A 13,163-nucleotide genomic window follows, 5' to 3' on the forward strand; every position below is an offset into this window, starting at 1 on the left:
TATCACTGAATTTCGTTAACTAGAACAATTTGCGTCGTATGCTTATAAGTAATTTGCTTTTTCTATTAATTATTGGGGGTAGATTGTCACCTGCACTATCATAGCTATTGATAGGTCATTTAGCAAAATGAGTTGTCACCTCATATCCTTTTTTCCAAATTATTTTCATTTTAATAAATTTTCTAACGTATTGCAGAGAGAAAAGAAAAATCTACAAAATCTAAATGGTGTTTATGTCTTCGATGTTATGGAGCGAGAATCTCTTGATAAGCCCACTGCAAAGCTAATTAAAGAATTCTCTTCTATTGGAGGTAACTACAGCAACAAATGTATTCTGTTCTGATTGTAGATTCGTAACTTGATCCATTAAGAAAAATGAATTATTTATTAATAAGTGATGTTCCCTTCATGATCATGGCCGTGAACTTAAATACATGTCAGCTTTTATGACCTTTTCGGGTTATACAAAACTATGGCTATCTAAACATGTATATATCAATTGTCATTAGGCACAAACAAAATCTCTCTTTATCAAGTCTCATTAGGCACAGACAAACTCTCTATATCAAGTCTTATTAGGCACAGACGATCTCTCTCTTCCAACAATGTCATTTGCCCGTGCTACTAAGACATGAAATTGTACTTCTATGTGTCAGGCTCTGAAGGTATTATATGCTTATAGTTTCAACTGTACCTGACCCAAATATAAAAAATTTTAAACCAGTGCACCCTACTAAAAATTACTTTATGATTATTCAGTTACTCTTATAAGTTTAATATCACTACAACTACCATTTAAGTGAGAAAGAGAAAGCAATATTCACAGCGGGGATGGCAGTAAGAGCAAGTGACAAAGGTGATATGCATGTTTTCTCTCCTTAGCTGTCTCCCTTTTCACTATATTTCACTCATGCATTTTTAAGGGTAAACTCATAAAAAACTACAAAAGATTGGGCTCTTTCCCCTGAAACCCCCCGAACTTTGTTTTTCCCACTAATGCCCTGAACTTTTCCCATGAAACCCTCCTAATCTTTCCGACGAACCCCCGATTATTTTTCCTTGCCCGCTGGTCAAGGTTGGAGCTCCTGATCCTTTCTTTTCTCTTCCTTAAAAAATTTCAAATCTCATGTATTCTCTACTGAATCTTTGCTTCCAGTATTAAGAAATTGTGAAACATCTTGTTAATTTTCCTAGATGGTTTCCGCATTCAAACCATTCAATTGAGGAGGTATTTTTGTGGTTGAAGGGCAATTACACATATCTCTACAATTGCAACTAACCCTGGATGAAAACTATGGTTCAAGACTTGCGGTGTTAAAGTTGGGGGTTCGTTGGGAAAAGTTAGGGGGTTTAGTAGGCAGGCTTTAATTTGCCTTCTTTTTCAAATACATCACGGGGCTTTTTTTCCGGCGACAAAATCTCAATGATTTCTTTAACATTGTCTGAATTCAATATATTGCCCATGTTTTAAAATTTTTCCTTGAAAATTGTAAAATTGTTAAAAAAATGCTGTTGCAGGTTAGCTTCATCTGAATCTTGGAACGCTAGTTCTTGAACATTGTAAATTTGAAGTACGGCAGAGAATGTACACATATCAATATATCACCAAAAAATTTTGTCGTTTTCCACTTTCCCTTCTTCTTTACAAGTATTCTATGTTTCTTTTTTTGCTCCTAAAGAGTCTAGGGAGAAGCCAAGTGGATCTATACCTATCGTATATTCGTGACCTGTATTCTTGCTTAAAAACTTATTGTTTGCTCTTCATGTAATGAAATTTAAAAACTCAATTTAGTACTATATACATCAAAGCACTATCTTAATATTTTATGAAATTTCACTAGTCTGTTAGTTACATTAGTGTTTTGTGTCAACTGCCTTAATAATAATTAACATCTAAAATTGTCGTACTCTTTTTTCTATAGACTATTACCTTACACATGCACAAATACATGCATGTGTGCTCACATATTAACTTCAAAGAGATTTTCCTTTATCACCATTTGTTTTTTTATTGAATCTTTCACTCTGAACATGATTGAATGGCAGAGAATTTCATGAACAGCATTGGTAGTCAGTATGGGATCATATCTGGATCCCGGGAAAATTCCATATATAATGCTCTATGGGTTGGACAGGCTTTGCTGCGTAAGGGGTAAATTGTTTTGCCTAATTTATTCAGTTTTTATATCACAATTTGTGCTAGATCTTCTTATGTTCCCACACGTTTCGTAAATCTTATTAACTCTGTATATTTCTCAGTTCCACAAAAAATGTGAGCAAGAGGATGCTTATATTCACCAATGAAGATGATCCCTTTGGAACTGTTACAGGGGCAACCAAAAAGGATATGATCAGAACAACCCTCCAACGCGCAAAAGTACTGCTGCCTCTGAGATAAACTTACATGTGATTTGTGTTTTAATCTTTCCAAGATGATCCATACATTATAAGTAATATATGCTTAATTATGTTTTCTAGGATGCACAAGACCTTGGTATCTCAATTGAGCTTCTTCCCTTGAGCAGGCCTGATGAGAAATTCGATGTGTCTGTTATGTATTCTGTATGTGCAGCCTGTTATTGTCGTATTGTCATCTTAGAAACTTGGTCCCTAAACCCATTTGAACTAGCTAATTCTGTTTATTCATCGCAGGATTTAATTGGTTTGGAAGCTGAAGAGGTATCTCGGTTCTTGCCATCTGTAGGGGAAAGGTATTTGTAAAACATTAGAATTTCTTGTTTCCTTGCATGGTATGAATAATCCATGACTATTGCTTGAGATCAGTTCACCAGGAGTGTTATGTCTGTGCTAGTCCCAGTTGTAGTTGTAGGTGCTTTTAGATGACATGTTAGCTAAAAACTCCAGTCCTAGTCCCCCTGGCATGCACATGTACCCCAAAATAAGAAGAAAAGAAAAGGAACGAAGACCCAGGACTCATATAGACAGCCTCACATGTTAAGGGTGTATACATTGATATATGACGTTTTTCCCCCTTGTGTATATCAGATTGGAAGATATGACTACTCAGCTGAAGAAAAGGATGTTTACAAAGCGTAAAATTAGAAGCATCTGGTTCTCAATATCAAATGATATATGTATCGAAGTGAATACTTATGCTTTGATCCGTCCTACTTTACCAGGTTCTACGCCTAACTACTTCCCAGTATTTTTTAAGGTGATTCTGAAGTTACCGCAGAAAAAGAATTCTCTGGATGACTGGTGTTTTTAACCGTTGGCTTTGCTTAATTCAGGGGCAATTTTGTGGCTTGATTCTGTCACTAATCTTCCATTGAAGGTGAGAGTAACGCATACTTGAGTGTTTTAGTGTTTTTTCCTTAATCCTACGTACTTAAATTATGTAGATTCTTTTCTTGTCACTTTCTTGTTTCTCAAAGGATGCGTGTTTGTACACACAGGTCTGTATGGTCATTCCTGCCCTTTGTTTCTGCTTATGATATCCTTGAGAGCACATAATAGAGTGCATGCATTTCTAAGTTGATTCCATAAAATAACAATATGTCTGGGTGCTGAAGTTTTACATTCATGGTTGTCTTATGTTTTCTCAAACCAAATCGTTTATACTGGCTTCTTTAAAAATCTTGCTTATGTTACTTTTTTGCAGTCGGAAAGGTCTTTCATATGTGCAGATACTGGCGCTTTACTTCATGAACCACCTAAACGTTTTCATCCGTACAGAAGGTATATATCCATTCATATGGATCCTATCTTATGAATTATTGGAGCTATAACCTTAAGATGAATTCATACTTCCATTTTCATGTTAAGTTTTTGTTTTCCTGTTCTTTGTTACTGGATCTTCCAGTTCCATCATCATATTTCTTGACAGTATTGGTTTCCTTTTATCAGGCACATTACCAGTGGATGAATTTAGTTTTCATGCATTATAAGTGAGAACCATCCTTATGTGTAGTATTTCTTTTGATGAGAAATGTAGCTTTCTCAACATGCATTGTTCAGGCCTTCAACTCTCCCTGAAAAAATCTCTAGGTTCTTTGCAGCCAATTCTGTAGTATCTAGTTGAAATCCTCCATATTGGAGGTACAGAACCAAATTTTGTTTATGCTTGATCAAATCCCTGATGTACTTCAAGTAGTATTTGGTTTCAAATCATTTCAAACATACGTGGACACCTATTTCCTATGTTGCTTAAATACTATAGTTACAAGCTCATCTCTTTGATAAAACATCTGCCGTCATTAATGCCATAACTCTGGTCATATTGTTTTTCAGAAGCCTTTTGCTGGTATCTCTTTTCCGAGTAGTAACTACAAGAAGTCGCATTTACAGGACAAATATGTCATTAGTCAGTAATAATATCAAATGCCAACAGGAAGAAAATATGCTTACATTTTGGAAGTTTGTTGCTTTGCAGTGAGAGTGTTGTGTTTTCTACACATGAGCTGTCTCAAATAAAGAAGGTATCAAATGTCCAACTTCGGCTTCTAGGATTCAAGCCACTGGATTGCTTAAAGGATTATCACAATTTGAGACCATCAACTTTTATCTTTCCCAGTGATGAGGTGATAATATTGATCTATGCTTTGATAAGATAACCTATTATAGCTCAGCTGCATTATTAATTCTACAATATCTTTATTTGTTCGCTTGTTGATTGAATAAAAGGTACTGACATCAAGTAGCAATACAATTGTCACATTAAGCTCATTCTCTATGGCTTTATATTCTTTATACATCTCTGACTATCATTAGCCGTATAGGTGTTAGGCATAAAAGCAAGTAGCAATACAATTGTCACATTAAGCTCATTCTCTATGGCTTTATATTCTTTATACATCTCTGACTGTCATTAGCCGTATAGGTGTTAGGCATAAAAGCAAGAGACATCCCAGTGCATTATATTTGCTGCTAAACCATTTGGTAGTGGCAATATGTTTATTTGAAATTGAATATCAATGAAGGGTTGCTATTTAGCAAACTAGATGGTATAAAATTACTGGGATTTTTTTCAACTCTAGACTGTGATTCAGATATGTTGGCTCCCACATTAAATGTCACTAAGAAAGTAAATGCTCGTTGTTGATAAACATTCTTAAGAAAACATCTCCTCGAATTTTCTGATTTAGGAGTGAAGAAATTCATGGAGCAGCGAAATTGATACGACGCTAGTAGGATAAGAATTTAGAGCATTAATCACAGAGGTATGTTTGCCATTCTGGACCACTTAAAGGATTACCAATATATCTTGATATTCTCAAAAACTTTCTTTCTTTTTCTCTTTTTTTCCATTTATGTCCGTCTTAGTTCTACTCCAGTGAACACAGAATTCCATTCATTTATTTTGTGATGGATTTGATCTTCCATATTATATTTTAGACTATTCTCACAAATTTGATATCATCTAAGTTACACGGATACGTGTACGGGTGCAGGTATGGTCTGCGACGGCAATTTTGTAAATGGTAGGGTATGGGGAGATGGCTACATGTACATCTATGTAGAAAATAATTTACATTAGACCACTGTTGTTTTTTCATTCCACGTGCTATGGAATAAAATTCCCTTAACATTTATATGTTTATTTTATTGTATAGATCCATAAATTAGAAAGTTGCTCATTTTCTAACTTGATATCCAAAAGTACCTTTATAATCATATTTCTGAACTTGGGTATGAGATGAAACGAATCCGATCTATGTTCAACGAGTTTCAAGAATTGCATGTGTAAGTATGGGGTATACACCCAAGAAGCATATGGCTAGGTTTTAAATGAAAACTTGTATCTTATTATTAATACATTTGAATAAGTGTATAACAATATCCAACGAGTGTCCATTGGAGTTTTGGTGTTGGGTATGGATACAGCACGGCCACGAGTATGGCTCCAGATAGAAGTACCCATGCAACATGGGATATCATGCACACATACATTCATGGTTTCTCTGCTGATGTGTCAAATTGATATGTAGGTTTCATTGCTCATCTTAAATTCAAGATTGTAGATTCATCATTAGTTATTGAATTTTAGTCTGTTCAATGTTAAATTTGAAAAAAGAAGTTTTTGGACATCTAATTGTTGTTTATGTATGATAATTCATTATTTTATCTTATGCAGGAAATTTTTGGAAGCACTCGCATTTTCATTGCTTTGCATAGGTCAATGTTACGCCTCAACCGGTTAGTATTCTGAGCTAATCCACACTACTTAAATGTAAAACTCTTATGCCCACCTATGAAACATGCTTATATTTGAAATTATCTGTATAGCACTATCATGGTCATTCTGCTAACCTTTATCAGCTATCAACTTTATGTCATGGAGCTGCTGCTAATATGATTCCAAATCATATAGAACAAATTCTTGATATTCATATGATGCATTATACTTTGTGCACATGCTTTAGTCATTTACATTCTTTTTTATGTCTCAATTAAAAAATCAGTTGATTCTGCAAAGTGTCGATGGTGCAGTTAGTACCATTGTCCTTTGCGTCAAACATGTTCTGTAAGCTATGGTAGCCTAGTACACTTCCTAAATGTCAAGTGCACAAATTTTTTGAATTATTCATGAATTTCAGACAGCAGCAGTTAATATGGTTCAAATTTTACTGACTGATGCTATGGAGCATATGGTTAAATTGTCTTCCTGAAGGATGACAGGTAGGTGTACAGAGAATTAAAAGTAAGCATGGTAATATCATGTAATTGAGTCTCTTTCTTTTAGAAGCTGGCACATCTATATATGTGCGCGACTATGGCCGGATTAAGCTCATGTGTATAGCTTTACACTAATTTGAGAAACTTGATGGTCGATTTTACCTTTCTGGAATTAGAGTTATTCAGCTTTAAAAATGATGGGATGTCAAAATAAAGAGAAAGATAACTAAAGGTAACCATGGTACAAAAAAATATATCTTGTAATTGAGTCTTGAAGAATTTTAATAGTAAAAGGGAAAAAAAATTCGCCTTTTAGAAAGAAACTAGAGAGGAAGAGAATCGAACAAGAGGGTTTTTAGGACATTGTGGCTTCTTTGAAGTCCGTTTGTCGTTGTCCTCAAAGTCAACCATCATCGTCCTCAAGTTCACCATCAACGTCCTTGAAGTTCCCCATTGTCGTCAGCGTCGTCTCTTGAGGCTGCTATTTGAAAAAAAAATATGATCCTACATGGTATATGTGCGTGACAATGGCCACACTAAGCTCGTTTTTATAGCTTTGCATTTAGTTTGAGAAGTCCACGATGGTCGATTTTACCATAATGGATCTCAATTAATTCAGTTTTCAAAGTGATGGGATCTTAAAATAAAGATAAACCAAAGAGCTAGCATATAAAGTCATTATTTCATTTTTTTTTATGCAAACCAGAAAGTTCCCTTTTTTCCAAACCATCTATGTGATTTGACTGGTTGGATGCTCTCATTTCTTATAATCCTATGTGTGTGTAGTCTACTATTAATAGTATGCGGATACTATCAACCCAATTTTGATAATCGGAATCTATAAATGAAAACCCGAATAGGGAGATGTTATCTACTACACATGAACTAATTAGAAACAAAATTTCAAATGATTTCAACGTGTTTTGAATTATATGTCAAGGCGAGAATTAACCAACTTCATGAAAATTCTGAAATGTTGATTTTGATGACATATTTTGCATGGGTTAGTGCTGATGAAATCTTTTGGAATTTTGTTTCTAACTAGTTCATGTGTAGTAGATCACATCTACTAGTTTGGATTTTCATTTTTAGGTTCCGATTTTTAAAATTGGGTTGATAGTATCCGCATGTTGGATACTATTAATAGCAGCATAGCTCATAGAGTTTTCCTCTTTCCTCGTCTTAAATAAGTGAGGAATTGGATTTAGTTTAAGCAGAGTCTTATGAATAAATGAGTTACCATGTTTATATACACAGAGTAAATATATCTGTCTTGTGTGTGCATGCGTGCATGCATGGGTGTGGGTGGGTGGGTGCATTAGTGTGTGGTTCTCTGTGCACATGTGCATGTGCGATATCTGCTTGTGGCATGTTCATGTGTGTTAGACCAACACTCTTTAATGTGGAATTTTAAATTGTTGTATAGTAATAGTTAATATTGCAGTTTATATTTTATGATTTACTAAGACCTAGTTCAACTTTTCAGGTATGCAGTCGCATTTTATGGAATCTCGGCTCATCCTCAACTCGTTGCACTAGTTGCACAAGTAAAAAATCCTGTTTATCATTAACTATAATACAAAGAAATGCACACATGATCACATCTAGACATTTTTACACATTTGCATATCGTCCGGATGCCTATTTGTATTACATGACAGATAGTGTGCAGGTGCATGCACTCTCACGCATGAATAATACAGAGTAGATTCTGTGAGAAGATAATCATGCTAAGTTAACCAGGCTGTTCCAGATTATGCATGGACGCTATAAAGTACCAATATGTCAACTTTCTGTCTTCTGTAGGCAACTCCTGTATGGGGATGATTTGATGAAAATCCTGTATTATACAACCCCCCTTGGCTAAATATTTTCCAGTCTTTTCCTCTATTCTTCAGTACTCAAAAAAGAGTTAATGCGGTTTTGTAATGCTTAGAATCAATCGATGATTTTAATTTCCAGAATCTATTTTGTTACTGCTGATTTTATTTTAAATATATGGACTTCTGCTAATATTTTTGCTCTACATAGGAGGAGATAATGAGTTCAAGTGGTCAAGTTGAGCCTCCAGGAATGCATATGATTTATCTTCCATATTCGGATGATATTAGACAAGTTGAAGAGGCAAGAAGAGCATTATGTTTTAGGATTTCCCTAACATTTGTACTTGGTCTACTAATATAGGGAAACTTGCAGCTTCACACAGCAGTTGATTGTGTAGCACCTCGTGCAACAGATGAACAAATTGAGAAAGCCTCTAATTTATTACGGCGTATGGACTTGAAAGATTTCTCAGTTTGCCAATTCTCCAATCCAGGTGCGTTTCTACATCCACTAGCTTGTCATTCTACAGGTTCCTCTTCAAGTTGATAAAATACTCTAAATGCAGTTTGTTACTAGTATCACATATTCTTCCTGTACATAAAGCACATACCTTGTCTTCGTAAGGACAATAGCAATTGAACCAAAGGCCATTAAGCATGTATTGCAGTAGACATTGTAAAATGCTAATGCTTATAAGAAGTATTATGACAACTTAAAAAGCAAAATAAACGAAACATTGGAAGAATATATGCTGGAATGGGCATATACTTGTGAAAATGTGGGAAAGCAAATAAAAAGGATCCGTGGATTGCATCCTATTTGATGCATATTATTGTATGGAGTTTAGTGAGGAACACCTCGAGTCTATGTGACTGAACAATTCAATCCATGCTTCAGATTCTCATATGGTGAGTCTAATGAAAACAATTGATTTGATCAGTATTATCCTACTTCTCATGGCTATGATATAGGAAACATCATCAAGGATTCACATACAAGTTATGAAGCATAGCTGCTTGATGGAGGTTTGAGGGTTGATTAGAACATCTAGAAAATGGAAGCATATGGAACTCAAATTTAACAGTCTATATTCTATTTGTTTGGATGAAAGGAATGATTTGTTTACTTTTAAGGAGTGTAGAACCTTTGTTATACCATTTGATGACAGAAAAAGAGGCTAACCAAGAGAACGAGCTCTGAGCAGCATAAGTGTTTTTTAACTCTCTTTTACTGTAAGTGTTGAGGTTTGCTGGTCAATTTAAGTTCATGTTCATATTAGTTTATCCCAAAAGAAACTCAGCATTTAATTTTCAGAAGATACTTTCCGGCATTAACTTTTTACTGTGCTTTTCTACAGCGCTACAGAGACATTATGGGATTTTGGAGGCCTTAGCTTTGGGTGAAGATGAGATGCCAGACATCAAAGATGAAACTTGGCCTGATGAAGAAGGCTTAGCCAGGTAATTTTCTAGGCCTTTTGAGTTGTTTGTTTGTATACACTGAACCATAGTTTCTGTGTTTCTTCAATTTTATCCCTAAATATGAATTTTCTCATTTAATAAAAGGTTAATTAACTATGAGAATGTAGTCATCTGTACCTCATAAACTATTTTGTTAGTACTTAGATCCCCTGAACTGTAGAAGACACTTCTTCAAGTTAGGTTGAGATGTCACATGGACACCACATGATAATAAATTTTCTTTTCTCATCAATATATCTGGAAGAAAGTCTGGATTGTCCTCTAAATTGAGGGGAAAAAGTGATGCCTTTTGAGATTCAAGGGGTCGCAGTACTAATACAAAGAACTTTAGGGGTTATAGCCACTATAGTACCTAGGATGTATCCGCAATAACCCTTTAGTAAATCTTAAATTTACCAGGTAACTTTTTTCTACAGGCCTAGAACAGCCCATGCACTTGAAGATTTCAAAATTGCGGTGTATGGTGAAAACCACGACCAAGAAGAAGCTGAATCCATGGCTTCAAAAAGTTCTGCCAGTGAGGCTACAAAGAAGAGGAAAGCAACTGCAGAAGCAGCCGTGGGAAAATACAACTGGGCTGACCTTGCAGATAATGGAAAGGTGAGAGACAACATTCGAATTACTTATAGTTAATGAATATAGTAAAAAGGATAAATTTCACAAAAGTTACCATGAACTTTGTTTTGGGTGTTCTGCACAAAAATGCTATAAACATTTTGTTGAATAAAACTTCATTGAACCCTTTCCTCTAAATTATAATGGCTGGCGGCAGACTGTCAAATTGCAAAGTAGATGTTTTGAATAATTTTGCTCTTTGTAATTTGTGTATATATATGACCTTTATTGTAACACCACATCTAGTTATTCTCCACAAAATAGCATGTTGCAACCTTGCATGTATAGCTAGAAGACATATGACCCAAATTAATATTGCAAGAAAAATTTTATTATAGCTATTATTAATACTGTTATTATAATCTAATATACAAATTAAGGTTCCTTTTTTTTTTTTTAAATGATGCAACTCAAGGTATCTAGAGGATTGAATGCTTGGACTAAGTCGGTGCAGCCATCATGATTATATAATCTAATTTAGATAGGGATAATCATCCACTCTACAGCTCACCCAAGTTAAAAAAAAATTAGACATGTGAGAGGACATGTTACCTCCTAGGAGAGTCATCATGATAGGGATAAACATCAACTGTACCGCCATGGTAAAATAAAATAATTAATTAAAAAAATCAACCTAAACCATGGCTACATATAGGGGTCTTGGTTATGCTAAGTGAGGTACTACAAAAAAAATAATAGAAGTAAAGCTTTAAAGAAGGTGAGGTTATCCAACAGCACTCCTTTCGTTTCTTTTTTCATTGACTTGTTATGATGATAATTAATTAAGCCCCTCTATTATACATTTTTCCTCTTCAGTGCTTTGTCCTTAGTTCATTTTATCTATATGATAATAGTCAATTGAGATTTGTCATCCATGTACTTTTAAGACAATCCATGTTTTGGACTGGTAGTTTTATCCATATGCTATTTTAATAAATGAGTAAGTACTCTACAAACATCACTATCACCTGTTACCTACATTATTCTAACTCCACTAATCGTGAGATTCCACCATTCACTTGTTTTTGTCTTTACAATCAAAGCTTTTTTTATAGTTATTTTAGCTGGACTACAGCAACAATAGTCAGCAAATTGTTGCTATCTTCCCAAGCGTACAACACTCTTTAATTTAGCATTTGGTCCTACAAGGATAAGAAGTAATATTCATTTCTTTTTAATAATTTATACTATTGTACTATCCTGTTCACACATATATAACCTCAGTACCACATGTATCGATCGATAACATTGAAAAGGAACCGTCAGGGTAAATTGATTGATCGGCGTATATCTAGATTATGCGTGGCTTATACCTCAAATTGTTATCGTTATTGATATCGTTTTATCGTGAATGGAGACAAAAGTCAAAGTGGATACTGAGAAAATTACATTCCATATATATTGTTAATTATTTTCACTATTATTTGAGTTTGAATTTCCCCGATTACTAATTGTTAATCATTTTACTATATTTTACTATGTAATGTATTGGTGATCTCACTAACCTACCTTTTCAGATCAAGAGGGAGTATAAGTCGAGGACCATTGTTGGAAAACTTTGGGATCAAATTTGTAAAATGACTTGTATATAGCTACAGAAGGAGCATGTTATGTACTATATATATATATATAATAAAAATCTACATCAAGGTTCACATTGCATAGCTTTTGAGCCTCACACTCTAATTTTAGATCCCGCATAATAACTTTAATTTTGGGGTGTGACTTTCATGACTGCTGTTGGTTGATAGATATAAGGGTAGTCTGGACTTTCTATCCAAAATATTGACGTCGTTAACAACAATTCTCAATAGTTCTTTTTTTTCCTGCATATTTGGAAGTTCAAAATCTTTGGTTATTAAGGAGAGTAATATGAGAAGGTAAGTATTTAACATTTCTTTTTTTTTCCCTTCCAGCTGAAGGATCTAACTGTTGCGGAGTTGAAGCACTATCTAACAGCACACAATCTCCCAGTAGCTGGAAAGAAAGAAGTTTTAATCAGCAGAATTTTGACTCACTTGGGCAAATAGTTTCTGTTCTCATGCTTGGTGACTTTAGAGGTACATGTTCCGTATAAGAGAAAAAGAAACTCTCGGTGTAGATTCTCTCCTTTTAACGTTAGATCTCTCTTCAAGATAATCTGGCCGTGATGTTGTGCATCCTGTATACTACGGCTGCTAAGTTAAGCGAGGAAATATTTTCGAACTTCCCAACGCGAGAAATGTGTTCTAAAGGTGTACTGTGTTATGCTGTTAATTGAATCCGAAACCAATATTAGGAACAAAAAAGAACGATGTTTGTTTTGTCTTTTGCTGGTCGGAGAGATGAGAGCAAGGTCGAAACCATTTGCGTGCACGACCTTCATAATCCCGATCAAGTTCTTATCCTCTGCATTCCAAAACTCTACAGACTCGTGAGGTTAGCGTTACCGTCTGTACCTTCAACATCTTCGACTTTTATACAAAATTAGTGACTCGTTAAAGGAGCTTGTGCTTTTATCTTTTTTATAGATTTATAGATTGAGGATAGTTGGCCTTGGGGTAGACCATATGGTAGTATAGTTAGCATCATTCATCATTATTCATCCCGCAGGGCCACAAGAAAAGG

At 34.8% G+C, this 13,163-nt stretch overlaps 1 protein-coding gene across 1 annotated transcript in view; it reads left to right on the forward strand.

The window, feature by feature from the left end:
- Positions 1–12,789, forward strand: part of LOC109845109 (ATP-dependent DNA helicase 2 subunit KU70) — a 15,083-nt gene extending 2,294 nt beyond the window's left edge. Inside the window, exons 4-19 of the mRNA XM_020414311.1 lie at positions 197–311; positions 2,047–2,152; positions 2,260–2,377; positions 2,479–2,562; positions 2,653–2,711; positions 3,007–3,140; positions 3,252–3,295; positions 3,623–3,699; positions 4,394–4,541; positions 6,095–6,156; positions 8,123–8,183; positions 8,668–8,760; positions 8,833–8,953; positions 9,818–9,920; positions 10,358–10,541; positions 12,473–12,789. Of these exons, the coding sequence (XP_020269900.1) occupies positions 197–311; positions 2,047–2,152; positions 2,260–2,377; positions 2,479–2,562; positions 2,653–2,711; positions 3,007–3,140; positions 3,252–3,295; positions 3,623–3,699; positions 4,394–4,541; positions 6,095–6,156; positions 8,123–8,183; positions 8,668–8,760; positions 8,833–8,953; positions 9,818–9,920; positions 10,358–10,541; positions 12,473–12,586 (1,623 nt within the window). The 3' untranslated portion in view covers positions 12,587–12,789. The remainder of the gene's footprint in view (positions 1–196; positions 312–2,046; positions 2,153–2,259; positions 2,378–2,478; positions 2,563–2,652; positions 2,712–3,006; positions 3,141–3,251; positions 3,296–3,622; positions 3,700–4,393; positions 4,542–6,094; positions 6,157–8,122; positions 8,184–8,667; positions 8,761–8,832; positions 8,954–9,817; positions 9,921–10,357; positions 10,542–12,472) is intronic.

Source organism: Asparagus officinalis, chromosome 6 (assembly GCF_001876935.1).
Source record: "Asparagus officinalis chromosome 6, Aspof.V1, whole genome shotgun sequence".
NCBI lineage: Eukaryota > Viridiplantae > Streptophyta > Magnoliopsida > Asparagales > Asparagaceae > Asparagus > Asparagus officinalis.